General features: G+C 43.6%; 1 protein-coding gene across 1 annotated transcript; it reads right to left on the bottom strand.

The window, feature by feature from the left end:
- Window positions 1-3282: 3282 nt before the first annotated feature.
- Window positions 3283-14022, bottom strand: stbd1 (starch binding domain 1). Its single transcript, XM_014138938.2, has 2 exons — window positions 13595-14022; window positions 3283-5947 (listed from the first exon to the last, which is right to left on the bottom strand). Exons 1-2 carry the CDS (start codon window positions 13839-13841, stop codon window positions 4293-4295), a joined length of 1902 nt encoding a protein of 633 aa, XP_013994413.2. The 5' UTR covers window positions 13842-14022; the 3' UTR covers window positions 3283-4292.
- Window positions 14023-15240: the final 1218 nt, after the last annotated feature.

The raw sequence follows: 15240 nt of genomic DNA, 5'->3' as shown, positions 1-15240 counted from the left end.
CCCATTTAACAGACAAAGTACAAAATACAAAATCTACACTCAAGATGGTACAACCACATGGGCAACTTCATAGTCATAGGGAATGGACTGCATTGTGATGTCATAGTCATAGGGAATGGACTGCATTGTGATGTCATAGTCATAGGGAATGGACTGTATTGTGATGTCATCGTCATAGGGAATGGACTGCATTGTGATGTCATAGTCATAGGGAATGGACTGCATTGTGATGTCATAGTCATAGGGAATGGACTGCATTGTGATGTCAGTCAAAGGGAATGGACTGCATTATGATGTCATAGTCATAGGGAATGGACTGCATTGTGATGTCATAGTCATACACCGGGCCAGCTGGTATCACAGGTCTTGCCCCTGCACACCAACCTGAGGCACACTTGCTGCAGCCGGAGGGACAGCAGTCGCAGCAACTTGCTTTCTGACAACTGGTGCATGCGCAGTTGGAGCACTTGCAGGATCCACCATAGTTGCAAAATCCAGTTTTGCAGCATTCACAAGGATCCATTTTCCAGTTCTTGATCTCCCTTTATCCGAATGGACCGCAGTAGTTCAGCTGGGTTTCAGTGGTGCATTGTCAGCTTTCATTCTAGATCTGTGTGTATTGTTGTGTATTGTTAGATATTACTGCACTGTTGGAGCTAGGAACACAAGCATTTCGCTACACCCACAATAACATCTGCTAAATATGTGTATGCGACCAATAAAATTAGATTTGAATAAAATTTGATTTAAAATAGGCCAATGGGCACTAGGTCACTGAACTTTTAATTTGAAAGTCACTGAAAACCTTTTGATCACGCCAGCTGTGGCAGTAGCTCTGCTTGACCACTGGACTATGGACAGACTTATCTCATAGTGCAATGACCGCTGATCCCTCAGTCCCTCTCCGTCCCGGTCATGGGTGAGGGTTATTAGCTCTCCGTCCCGGTCATGGGGGGAGGGTTATTACCTCTCCGTCCCGGTCATGGGGGAGGGTTATTAGCTCTCCGTCCCGGTCATGGGGGAGGGTTATTAGCTCTCCGTCCCGGTCATGGGGGAGGGTTATTACCTCTCCGTCCCGGTCATGGGGGAGGGTTATTACCTCTCCGTCCCGGTCATGGGGGGAGGGTTATTAGCTCTCCGTCCCGGTCATGGGGGGAGGGTTATTAGCTCTCTGTCCCGGTCATGGGGGAGGGTTATTAGCTCCCGGTCATGGGGGAGGGTTATTACCTCTCCGTCCCGGTCATGGGGGGAGGGTTATTACCTCTCTGTCCCGGTCATGGGGGGAGGGTTATTAGCTCTCCGTCCCGGTCATGGGGGGAGGGTTATTATCTCTCTGTCCCGGTCATGGGGGAGGGTTATTAGCTCCCGGTCATGGGGGAGGGTTATTACCTCTCCGTCCCGGTCATGGGGGGAGGGTTATTAGCTCTCTGTCCCGGTCATGGGGGGAGGGTTATTAGCTCTCTGTCCCGGTCATGGGGGAGGGTTATTAGCTCTCCGTCCCGGTCATGGGGGAGGGTTATTAGCTCTCCGTCCCGGTCATGGGGGGAGGGTTATTACCTCTGTCCCGGTCATGGGGGAGGGTTATTAGCTCCAGCTATAGATGCTATTTCCATCCCTTTATGTTCTACAAGGTCTAGGCCTTGTCTTCTTGGAGCCGAGGGTACAGTAGTAGCAGTGGAGAAGAGGTTATGTTCGTACTGACAACTTTCCACATTCAGGCTGCAAAGGCATCGATTTCCACCTTAATTCGATTTAATGGTGAGAAGGCAGGAAAGATATGGAAAATATGTATACTTTTTATGAAATGCCATTTTCCACCACCATGCTATGGTGGCTAATGCTAATTCCTGACTGCATACAGCATTCAGACCAAGGGTAAACAGACTGCTGCAACGTGATTGGCTGAACGTGATACTAACATCCAAGACTAGCATTTAGCCACTCTAGCACGGTGTTAAATCGAGTTGAGGAAAATCGACACCTTTACAGCCTGAATCAATAATGCTTTATGTACAAACCGGTCCACAGGGGATACGAGTGTATAGCCAGCTGCATACATTCCCTTTGGACGTTAAGATGATACAACTCAAGCTGGCCTTTGGGTTATGAGAGAAGGGGGATACCTAGTCAGTTTTATAACTGAATGCATTCAACTGAAAGTCTTAAGCATTAACCCAACTCTGGGTTAATGCATAAAATCGTAAAATCGACATCCACGTCCCGGGGGAACACTGGGTTAACTGCCATGCTCAGGGGCAGAACGACAGATTTTTACCTTGTCAGCTCGGGGATTCAATCTTGCAACCTTTCGGTTACTAGGCCAACGCTCTAACCACTAGGCTAGAGTGGTGTAAAGCTCGCCGCCATTGGACTCTGTACTGAAAACGTGTTCTCTGGCGTGATGAATCGCGCTTCACCATCTGGCAGTCAGACGGAAAATGTGGGTTTGTCGGATGCCAAATCGAACACTACCTGCCCCAATGCACCAACTAAAGTTTAGAGGAAGAGGAAGAATGGTCTGGGGCTGTTTTTCATGTTTTGGGCTAGGCCTCTTAGTTCCAGTGAAGGGAAATCCTAATGCGTCAGCATTCGACATTCTAGACAATTCTGTGCTTCGAACTTCGTGACAACAGTTTGGGGGAAGGCCCTTTCCTGTTTCAGCATGACATTGCCCTCGTGCACAAAGCAAAGTCCATACAGAAATGGTTTGTCGAGATCGGCGTGGAAGAACTTGACTGGCCTGCCCTGACCGCAACCCCATCAAACACCTTTGGGATGATTTGGCACAGACTGAGCCAGGCCTAAATCGGCCAACATCAGTGCCCGATCTCACTAATGTGCTCGTATGGAAACAAGTCACAGCAATGTTCCAACATCTAGTGGAAAGCCTTGCCAGCAAAGCAGGGGGGGGAGCGCGCAACACCATATCAATGCTCAGGATTTTGAAAAGAGACAGTCGACAAGGTGTTCACCTATATAAAACACAGTATATAATTAGGCAATACAGCCCAAGGGGGATGTGGTATGTTGGCCAATACATCTTAACCTCCACCTCACCAATCCTAATTGCTACTATGAACTTATCAAAGTATTTTTGCATCATACTCTAGGTATATAGTCTGATATACAAAGCTGAAAAGCCCCTTCAGCCAATAACATCCAGGACCCAAACCACCTAGTTTATAATGGCCTCATACCAAATCCATTGTAACAGGCTTTCAGATGAGCCTGGAAATACTTTGGGATGCCTACACTAAGAATGAGAGTCAAGGAAGTACTGCATTCCAGGAAAATATGTTTATTGGGTAATAGGACAGAACACTACTTAAGCTAAATATTCAATAGTAGTACATTAACCACATTGCAATCATAAGACAGTATACTATTAAAAAGACTAACCAATACACCATCAATTGTGATAAAATAAAATCTAAGTAAACCAAACCAAAGTGAGTTAACATGTCAAAACATTTAATAACACTGATAAATGTATTATCAAAAAGGTTAAGGGACTTGGTGTGGATAATAGACAAATATAATTCAAGAAGCTAAGATCAGATGTAGAGATATGACATTTAAAATTCCAGCATCACAGTATTTGCATAATAACAATTCACTGACCTATATCGGTTGATGGTTACGAGTATTCTATTACTGGAAATATAAACAGCCCATTTCACAAATCACAAAGACAGTCTGAGTAACTGCAGTAAAACATGTAAAATACCTGGATAACAACACTTATTGCTGTGATTATTGCTATACTGCCACAGCACAAATAATGCTGGTATAGAAGCCCAAAGTAGTGCAGAGCTGCTCTATTGAAAGTACTGAATCATCATCCTCTGGACAATATCCAAGCACCATTCTATATTGACACTCATCCAACTCTACCTTCTCATTACATCATTCACTTAAGACGGGCAACTTGAGTAATAGTTGTGTTGCTATAATGCAGTACATAAAGGACCAGAGCCCTGATTAGATACTGGGGATTAACACCCCTTTAACCAAAGTGTACACACAATTGGTTCAGGTAAGGAATATGTTGGAAACTGCTTTTTAAAATGCAAAAAAAAAAAAAAAGTGAATTAGTGCACAGGATGAAGAGTAAGAAAAAAATTGGGGCGCAGCCAAGTCCTCTATGATCAACCCTTTGCGCCAGTCAGTCCTCTTCCGATGCGAGAGCCACACTGCCAACACCACTTAGAATAGATTAGTGGCATTCTAAGAAGTATACTAGTAAAGAGAACGACCATTAGCGCCATTCACTCCTCCCACTGGTTGCTCACTCAGAGGAAGCCCCACCACCTGTTGAGGTTCACCGCTCCACCTCCATGACCCGTTTCCAGGTGTCTATTCTCACTTTCCTCCCAGCGTTGGATTTCACCATTCTCCACCAGCACGAACTTCCACTCCACCAGTTTTTCTGCAGGAAGGGCGACCCAGCTGGCCCAGAACCCGTCCTGGCCCCTCTCCAGCGGAACAAAGCCCTTCCAGCTCCCCAGTTCCGGTTGGTTCCCCGTCACAGCCAGCTCCTGCCAGGGAGACAGGGTGTGATAGTGGATACAGAACCTCACCTGCACTGCATGGGGTTCGATAGGAAGCACAGCTGCCATTTTATTCTCCTGCAAGTCTCCAGCTAGTGATACAAGTGTGGTTTCAGTTTCTTTGACCTTTGATGTGGGTGTGTCAGTCATTGTTGAATCGTCTGCATTGTGGTGCGTTTCTGTGGGATGACGCTCCGCCTCGGCAGAGCAGTCGACGGACGAGTGGCTTATCCTCACCCAGGGAGTGTCAGCGTTACCCTCTGCATCCGTGACACTTACAGTCATCCATTCATTGTAGTCCATAGTGGCTTCCATGATGTTTATTTCAACTTCCTGACAACTGCCCTCTACCCGTGTGTCCATGCTCTTATTAACCCCCTCTCCCTTCCACTCGGAAACCACATTGGTGTCTGGCGCTTCCGTCGGCTCCCTGCTTAACCCTTCTATCGCGTTGTCATGAAGGACACAGTCTCTGTCGGGATCACTGCAGAGACTGTCTGGCTGTTGGTCAAACAGTTCCTGAGGGTTGCTCATCATCCTCTCTGTAGGGTCAATCCCTGTTGTATTCCAGCTTTGAGCCAGTTGTCGACCGTTTCCACGGTCATCAAGATCATCTCTTTTCGCCACCCATGCATTTGCCACGTCACAATATACGAAACCTGCTGAACGATCATCCACTTGCGGGAAGTGACTGTAGAGATCCTCAACCATCGCTTCCATGTCATCCTCCATGGTTCTAGTCTTCTCATAGACCACCTCCACACGGTCAGTCATCATGACAGCACCTGGGCATTTTACTTCCTGGATCTCAGTAACAGACAGTTGATCAGGTTCTTGTAGATCAGATTCAGTCAACATGTCAGGGAGAGTTTCATTGATTTCTTCTGGAGCTTCCTGAGGCTCGTTGGCAAAGGTAAGCGGATGGCTAGCCACAGACTCATCGGTGCGCTGACGTTGACAATCATTCCTCAGTTCAACTTCCTTCAAACCCTCCTCTTCTGGATTATACATGTCTGTAGCCTTACTCTGTCCAGATTGACTGTTTATGTCACTGAGGGAATGGTGACTGGTAGCCTGTTCCTCCTTATCCAGGGTATTGTCAGGCCGAGACCGTGTGTCATCCTGACACGAGCCTCCACAGACCTGACATAGGCCTTCATATTGATGACATAAGCCTCTGTGCTCTTCAGGTGGAGAGCAGAGATGAAACTCAGCATAAGGACCGTCGCTCTTCTTGGTCGTTCTTCTCTGTCTAATGGTTTGTAGATCCTGATGGGTTGTTGGGATAACCTCAATGGGTTCTACATCATCGATTGTTGGAATCCGTACCATGGGCTCCCTCTTCCATCCCTCTCCATCCCAGCTCTCCAGTGCCCCTGGAACCACCTCAGTCTCCTCTAGAATAGAAGCAGATGCAAAATGAGGGATCAGTCTACATCCTCACATTCAAAAAAAAAATAACCCATCAAATTAGGAAATACTATAATGACAGGAACCTACAGGACAGTATTAAAAATAGGTCAGCCATTTTGGTAAGGGAGTTGGTCAACCAGTGCTGTGATAAGATCACGTCGAACAACGAAGTGGAAGATTATGTGCACTGTGCAAGCTAACCAGTGAGGAATGATCATTTTTAAAATGATCATTCCAAACAAGGTAGTCAATCCAGTCATACACTGGTTGAAAATCAGTTGGCGATACTTAGACAAGTTGTAAATGCAACAAGTACTGATAATGTATCTATACTGAATAAACAATTTAAGATTTGAATGAGTTAGTTCATAAGGAAAATCAATTCAAATAAATGTATTAGGCCCTAATCTACAAAGTTCACATGCCTGGCAATACAGACATGCATGTTGGTCACAGATGCCTTTTAAAAAAATAAATAAAAGTAGGGGTGTGGATCAGAAAACAAGTCAGTATCTGGTGTAACCCGCATGCAGGGAGACATTTCCTTCAGAGTAGATCAGGCTGTTGAATGTTGTCCCACTCTTCAAAGGCTGTGTGAAGTTGCTGGATAGTAGCGGTAACTGGATCAAGTTTTACACGTCGATCCAGAGCATCCCAAACATGCTCAACAGGTGACATGTCTGGTGCGTATGCAGGCCATGAAGAACTAGGATATTGTTAGCTTCCAGGAATTGTGTACAGATCCTTGCGACATGGGGCTGTGCGTTATCATGCTGAAACATTACATTTACGTAATTTAGCAGACGCTCTTATCCAGAGCGACTTACAAATTGGTGCATTCACCTTATAATATCCAGTGGAACAATCACTTACAAGAGTGCATCAAAATCTTTTAAGGGGGGGGGGGGGGGGGTTTAGAAGGATAACTTTATCCTATCCCAGGTATTCCTTGAAGAGGTGGGGTTGAAGGCGGTGGAGGAATGACATGACAACGGGCCTCAGGATCTCATGGCATCTCTGCATTCAAATTGCATTTGAAAAAATTGAAGTGTTGGTTGTCCATAGCTTATGCCTGCCCATACCATAACCCCAGCATGGGGCACTTCAAAGTTGTCAAACCTCTCGCCCACACGACGCCGGTTGGACGTACTGCCAAATTCTCTAAAACGACATTGGAGGCTTATGGTAGAGAAATTAACTTGGAGTTCTAGCAACAGCTCTGGTGGACATTCCTGCAGTCAGCATGCCAACTGCACGCTCCCTCAAATCTTGAGACATGTGGCATTTCAGAGTGGCCTTTTGTCCCCAACACAAGGTGAACATGTGTAATGACTTCTTCATATGCCACACCTGTCAGCTGGATAGATTATCTTGGCAAAGGAGAAATGCTCACCAACATGGATGTAAACAAATATACGCAAAAATGAATTAACCTCTGTGCATACAGATAATCTTTTAAAAAAAGATTTATTTCAGCTCATGAAACACACTTTCCATTTCAGTGTACTAACTCAGCTTCCAAGAGACGTTTATGGTCTGAGAGATGGCCTCCAATATATTATATTGCTGAAAAGTGGTATAAAACCCACATAATTATAGTTGACATCATTTTAGGCTGACAATTAAACTTGATATATACACCTTTTGTTTTTTTAAACCACCTATCCAGGGGTCTTCAAAATCAAAGCCTGGAGGGCTACTACTGGTTTTCTATCCTAACTGGTGTCCCAGGTCTGAATTAGTTCCCCATTATAATGCTATTAAGAAAGCCAGCAATGAAACTGGCTACACAGGTCAGATTTGAATAGCCCTGACTACGCCTCTGCCATTCATCCCAATTAGACTGGTTTGGATTTCTCCCTGAACAAAATGGCTGCCCTTATCATACCATTCTGGGATTGAGGGTTTATGGCATCGCCCCTCTAGTAATTAAATATATTAGAGGTTCTATTCTCTAACAAGCTGCCTAACTCCATCTGGGCCTGGTTTCCCGATGGAACTTAAGTTTAAGTGATGCATGGTTCCTAAAACAGCCGAACTCGCATGAGTTTCCCAAAACACCACGTAGGGAGAACTTTAAGTGCATTGTTGGAGCATGCGCCAATATAGCTGCGACCTAAAATAGGATATATTCTAGTAGAAAGAAGAAATCCTAAACTCAGCCAAAAAAGAAACGTCCCTTTTTCTTGCAGACAATTCATAATTTTTTTAAATTAAAACTTCAGATCTTCATTGTAAAGGGTTTAAACACTGTTTTCCATGCTTGTTCAATGAACCATAAACAAATAAGTGAACATGCACCTGTGAAGACATAGGAGACTAAAGAGGCCTTTCTACTGACACTGAAAAACACCAAAAGAAAGATGCCCAGGGTCCCTGCTCATCTGCGTGAGCATGCCTTAGGCATGCTGCAAGGAGGCATGAGGACTGCAGATGTGGCCAGGGCAATGAATAGCAATGTCTGTACTGTGAGACGCCTAAGACAGCACTACAGTGAGACAGGACGGACAGCTGATCATCGTCGCAGTGGCAGACCACGTGTAACACCTGTACAGGATCGGTACATCCAAACATCACACCTGCGGGACAGGTACAGGATGGTAACAACTGCCCGAGTTACACCAGGAAGGCACAATCCCTCCATCAGTGCTCAGAGTGTCCGCAATAGGCTGAGAGAGGCTGGACTTAGGGCTTGTAGGCCTGTTGTAAGGCAGGTCCTCACCAGACATCACCGGCAACAACGTCACCTATGGGCACAAACCCACCATTGCTGGACCAGACAGGACTGGCAAAAAAAAGTGCTCTTCACTGAGGAGTCGTGGTTGTCGCAACAGGGTGATGGTCAGATTCGCGTTTATCGTCAAAGGAATGAGCGTTACACCGAGGCCTGTACTCTGGAGCGGGATCGATTTGGAGGTGGAGGGTCCGTCATGGTCTGGGGCAGTGTCACATTGTCGGACTGAGCTTGTCATTGTAGGCAATTTCAACGCTGTGCGTCACAGGGAAGACATCCTCCTCCTGCATGTGGTACCCTTCCTGCAGGCTCATCCTGACATGACCCTCCAGCATGACAATGCCACACTGCACGTTCTGTATGTGATTTCCTGCAAGACAGGAATGTCAGTGTTCTGCCATGGAAAGCGAAGAGCCCGGATCTCAATCCCATTGAGCACATCTGGGACCTGTTGGATCGGAGGGTGAGGGCTAGGGCCATTCCCCCCAGAAATGTCCGGGAACTTGCAGGTGCCTTGGTGGAAGAGTGGGGGTAACATCTCACAGCAAGAACTGGCAAATCTGGTACAGTCCATGAGGAGATGCACTGCAGTACTTAATGCAGCTGGTGGCCACACCAGATACTGACTGTTACTTTTGACTTTAACCCCCCCCCCCTTTCTTCAGGGACACATTATTCAATTTCTGTTAGTCACATGTCTGTGGAACTTGTTCAGTTTATGTCTCAGTTGTTGAATCTTGTTATGTTGACACATATTTACACATGTTAAGTTTCCTGAAAATGAAACAGTTGACAATGAGGATGTTTCTTCTTGCTGAGTTTAGTTGCATGTCATTCTGGTGGCTAAACAGAACCCTACATTATAGTTCCCACTGTCAACAAAGTAAAATGCAAGTTTATATATAATCTCTAGGAACACTACTAGTCAGTCGTTAGGTAAAACATGTCCGTCGCTGTCAAACGTTGGAATCCAATTCTGGTCCAAACCACAATCCTGCTGTGTTAAGAAGTTGAATGACATTAGGAAGTCTTTCCTGCAGTGCGTGGCCTACAACATAATCTAGCACCATTGACACAGCGAATGGGTAAATCCATTTGAATTCAAATCATTTTTAAGACAGCACCCCTTTTGACTGTTAACAAAAACCTTCCGTACATATTTGCCCATTTTAGAAGTGCTCAGGAAGGGACTTTGGACCTGAACGCTCAAACAGTCATGGGCTCAATGTTGACCTAACGTTTTGCATACTCCACCATACCATGAGTCACTGACCACTTCCACATATGGAAAGTTATTTCAACCAAAAGGAAACTAAAAAGTGGTCGAATTCATATGGATTTACCCAGGAATGCGGTGTGGTTCAGACAAAAGTTGTCAGACTTGTCCCTTTGCTTTCAAATAATCATTTAATATTTGACAACCGATAGTGTTTAGAGATTATAGACATGCATTTGACAGGAAAAACTATTTACAGTTTAGGCTGACAGTGATTCAGGGTCGTTTCATTTGCCAGCCACCAGAACGACCCGCAACTCAACGGATCATGTTGCCATTGTTGAAGACATGCCTCACGGTATGGTTGGGTATGCAGAGATAAAGGTGCTGAAAGGTGACCTAACGTTTTGGCATTCAGGTCCGATAAGTGCTCAGTGACTTTTACAATGGGCAAATATGTATGGCTGCTTTTGTTCAAAATCAAATAAAAAAATAAAAAGGGGTGCTGTCAAAATGTGAATGAATTCAAATCTTTTTATCCCCCAGTTGAATGATCAAATTGATTTCATTTGGACAATGTAGCCTATAATGTATTCTTCTTGGTTTTTAATTTGAAGCATATTTTTAATCCTTCGATTGTGTAACAATTGCAGACATTGGCAACTTTATTTGTAGTTAAGTTCAGAACGAAGTTACCTGCAGTCAGAAACATCTTGATTCTATGTTTAGCCGAGATCCGTGTGTAAAGTGATGCAGAAATGAACTACTCAATTAGCTGTTCACAAGTGGTCCGAGGACGTCGGTAAATAAGCGTTTAAGTGCAAGTTTATTAACGATGGTTTGGGGAAACAGCTTGGAGATTTAACCTGTCAAGGTATAGGGGGAAGTATTTTCAATTTCGGATGAAAAGCGTGCCAAAAGTAAACTGCTTAATACTCAGGCCCAGAGTCAAATATGTGCATATTAGTAGATTTGGATAGAAAACACTGAAGTTTCTAAAACTGTTTGAATGATGTCTGAGTATAACAGAACTCATATTGCAGGCAAAAACCTGAGAAAAAAAAAACCAGGAAGTGGGAAATCTGATGCTTGTAGTCTTTTCAAGTCATTGCCTATCTAACAGTGACTTAGGGTTCATTTTGCACTTCCTAAGGCTTCCACTAGATGTCAGTCTTTAGAACCTTGTTTCAGGCTTTTGCAGTGAACAGAGCATGAACAAGAAGGCCGGGAAGTTGGTGACTCAGAAAATGACATGAGTTCATTGGCGCGCATTCACGTGATGAGGTAGCGGTGTTCCATAACGTTTTCCAAGACATTGGAATCGTCCGGTTGGAATATTATTGAAGTTATGTTAAAAAGGCCCTAAAGATTGATGCTATACAACGTTTGACATGTTTCAACGAACATGAATAAAAACTCTTGACTTTGTCGTGACATTTTCAGCACGCTTCCTACATTTGGAGTAGCTTACTGAACGCGCAAACGAGGTATTTGGACATAAATTATGGACTTTATCGAACAAAACACATTTGTGGACCACAGACTCCTGGGAATGCATTCTGATGAAGATCAAAGGTAAGTGAATATTTATAATATTATTAATCAACTTAGTGAATACCATTATTGTTTAATATCAGGGTTTCAGCATGAAACCCTTGTATATACACACACTAAACAAAAACAAAAAAACAATTTTAAGTGTTGTTCACATATGTGCAGGAAATAAAATCCCAGAATTTTCACATATGCACAAAAAGCAACTCAAATGTGCTTACATCCATGTTGGTGGGCATTTCTCCTTTGCCAAGATAAATCCATCTACCCGACAGGTGTGGCATAAAAAAAACCCACTGATTAAACAGAATTATCATTACACAGGTGCACCTTGTGCTGGGACAATAAAAAGCCACTAAAGTGTGCAGTTGTGTCACACCACAGCTCTCAAGTTGAGGGAACGTGCAATTGGCATGCTGACTGCAGGAATGTCAACCAGATCTGTCAGAGAATTTAATGTACATTTCCCCATCATAACCTGCCTCCAATGTTGGAGAATTTGGAATTAGGGCCAACCGGCCTCAACCACAGACCACGTGAAACAACCTCCACATCCAGCTTCTATGGGACCGCCTGAGATGACCAGACAGCTGATGAAACAAGTATTTATGTCTGAAATAAAGCCCTTGTGGGGGGACAACTCATTCTGAATGGCTGGGCCTGGCTCCATGGCTGGGCCTATGCCCTCCCAGGCTGACCCATGCCTGCACCTCTGCCAGTCATGTGAAAACCATAGATTAAGGCTTAATGAATTAGTTTATATAATTATTCCATATAAATTAACTCAGTAAAGTAAAAAGTGAGTTCATTTACTATGTCTTTGCTGCAAATGTTACCAAACTTGTGAAAACCGGAAACAATTGTTTATCTTCCACCTCTGAAGAATGAAGCAGGCTACTAATACAGTGTCAGGAACTGGGGTGTGGAAGACCGTCTTGGTGATTTCCATGTGGAGCGGAAAGACGGCAACAGGGCACCAGAGAGCTGTCAGTGTAGATGGCTAATGTTCTGTTGCAGTTGTATTTTTTTGTGGCACCCGCCAATACACTATAGGAATAGTTGGAAAGAGTAAGATGAATTTCCGGTAATACGGATAACTATTTTAAAAAGTTGGTATAGAGAGATGCGCTATACATTTTAATGGACATGGTACAACCTTTGGTAGGTAGGCTGCTGGCAGGCTTCGCCACAGCTAAGTTTATATTTTTGATTCTGATGGGGTACAAGACTTCACATTTTTTAATCCCAAAAAGGTATAGTTCACCCAGATAACACATTGGTTTTCTTACCCTATAAACGGTCAGGGTATGACATTACCGACTTAACGCTTTGGTTTAGTTTCCCGGACACCGTTTCCACATGCTAACACTGTAGCATTTGTAGAGAATTTTATTAGGACGACACATGCACACCTAACAATCCCATGTGGCACAAAACCCATTCAAGTTATATGACCATTAGCATTTTTCCCACATGTCCAGTCCAAATCATCCAAAATAATCTGAAATTGATTGAAGCTCAAAGTCACTTATAGATTTGTACATGATGCGAAAATACTAATAACCAACACGATATGAATGGGATTTGTGCCACAAATGCTAAAAGTGCCAGTGACACTGAACCAAAGCATGGATTGCTATCACATCGTGTCCATGGACTCCTTACAAGGTAGTCTAGTGGTTAGAGTGTAGAGGAAGCAGGTAGCCTAGTGGTTAGAGGGTTGGACTAGTAACTGAAAGGTTGCTGGATCGAATCCGAGCTGACAAGGTACAAAACTGTCCTTCTGCCCCTGAACAAGGCAGTTAACCCACTGTTACTAGGCCGTCATTTTAAATACGAACTTGTTCTTCACTGACTTGCCTAGTTAAGACTAAAAAGTAATCCAATGTAATTTGGGTGAACCATCCCTTTAGTTCAGTCTCATGCGCACTCAGTTCTAGGAGACCTGCGCACACGTGTGTTTGTAGGCATGGCTGTATTCTAGCATCATGGAGGGTCTTTCAAAAGAAGCTACCGCAAAACATAACGACCAAGATAATCTTACTACACGAATGGTTGCTTATTTGTCTTAATTCAAATCATAACCGATCAGTGAAAATGGGAAGATTAAATAAAATGCTGATTTACCTGTTGACTCGACACAAGAGAGGGGTGCTTCTTCGTTTGTAGTGTCCTTTCCAGTTTCATCTTCAACCTTTCTCCTCGGACCTTTCAGTCTCTGTATAGATCTGTATATGATCAGTGCAGCCCATACAGACATCATGGCAATAATAGCGAGAACCACTGCAATCATCCAATCACTCATACAATACAACGCAGTTAAATCCCCAGCACCGCTTTCAAACGCGACGGTTTTACTTTTCTTGGTGGTCATTTCTGCAGTTTAGGTCATCGATAGGAGAGAGCCAGGTAAAAGCAACGCGATCGGATATAAACACGCGAATACCAACAAGCGTGTGTGTTCTTCTCTACGCGTGTTCCAAATGACCTCTTATTGCGGCACACAAACACATCTCAGATCTGCAATCAGGTGAGCCTGCTGACAATTGGCTGATTCGAATCATGGGCTGCGTTTACACAGGCGGTCCAATACAGATATTTTTTTTTTTTTTTAGTTATTTGACTTTTGACCAATAAGATCAGCCCTGAAAAATATCTGACGTGAAAAGATCTAATGTGATTTGTCAAAAGACCAATTAGTGGATAAAAAAAATTAATATCAGAATTGGGTTCACTGTGTAAACGCAGCCTAGGGCAGGGTTTCCCAAACTGGGTCCTGGGCGTTGATCAAGGGAGGCAATCCAATCAAAAGATTGCACATTTCTTTCACTCAAGCGCCTCCTCAATTAGCCTATATGTTAAACCAAAATGATACAACATGGATCAAACAAACAACAATACAATTAATTGCAGACAGACACACCTTGAAAATAGTTAAATCAATATTTAAATGAGTGTGTGCTGCATTGGTCATGTTGTATGGAAATTGATGCCTCTTTTGTATTATAGTGGACTGGCTCACACTTAGGCCTAGGGCCCTAGGCTATGTAAAATTGCATTATTAGTATGTGGGTGGTATGGTCCTTGATCATGAATAATCCAGTATAATTGGGATCTTATTATTTGACATGGCCATTTATTTCAATACTCGCAATTGACAACTCGTTCCTTTCCAGCATGTCAGCATTACTCATACTGTCAATGAAATGTACGAATCTTCTGCCATCTAGTGCAATAAAGGGGTAGGTCCCACAATCTATGTATTTGGCCATAATATGCTACTGAACTGTAAAACAAATATATAAAAATGTATCAAGAATAAATCATTGACCAGAAACCAGTGTCCACATTCATACCTGAATACGTAAGTTGTTTAATATTGCGTCAGTATCATCATGTGATTAAAAGCCAATCGTTTTTCTGTTTACCGGTAGTTTTGTGTTTGATATCACTCTGGCATAATCCAAATGAATCTCGATGGGTCATTATTGACGTTTAGCGTCGGCAGGGACAGAGTCTGTAAAAAAATAAAAAAAATAACAGACTGTTGTTGTAATCGATATACTCTTCAAATTAGGACACGTTGTTATTACTCGTGAGTAAATTAGCTACTTTAAATCTAATCTTATTTTCCAGTCAATCGATGGTGGAGTCTGTGCATGCGTTGCAGTTGTACATCTCGTTCAGAAAAGTATTATTTGCGCCTGTGTTATACTAGCCACGATAGTTCAATCTGGGGGCCGACACACATTAACATCAATGATGTTGACACC

Source organism: Salmo salar, chromosome 13, assembly GCF_965601325.2.
Source record: "Salmo salar chromosome 13, fSalSal1, whole genome shotgun sequence".
NCBI lineage: Eukaryota > Metazoa > Chordata > Actinopteri > Salmoniformes > Salmonidae > Salmo > Salmo salar.
This window is presented reverse-complemented; position numbering and strand designations above follow the sequence as displayed.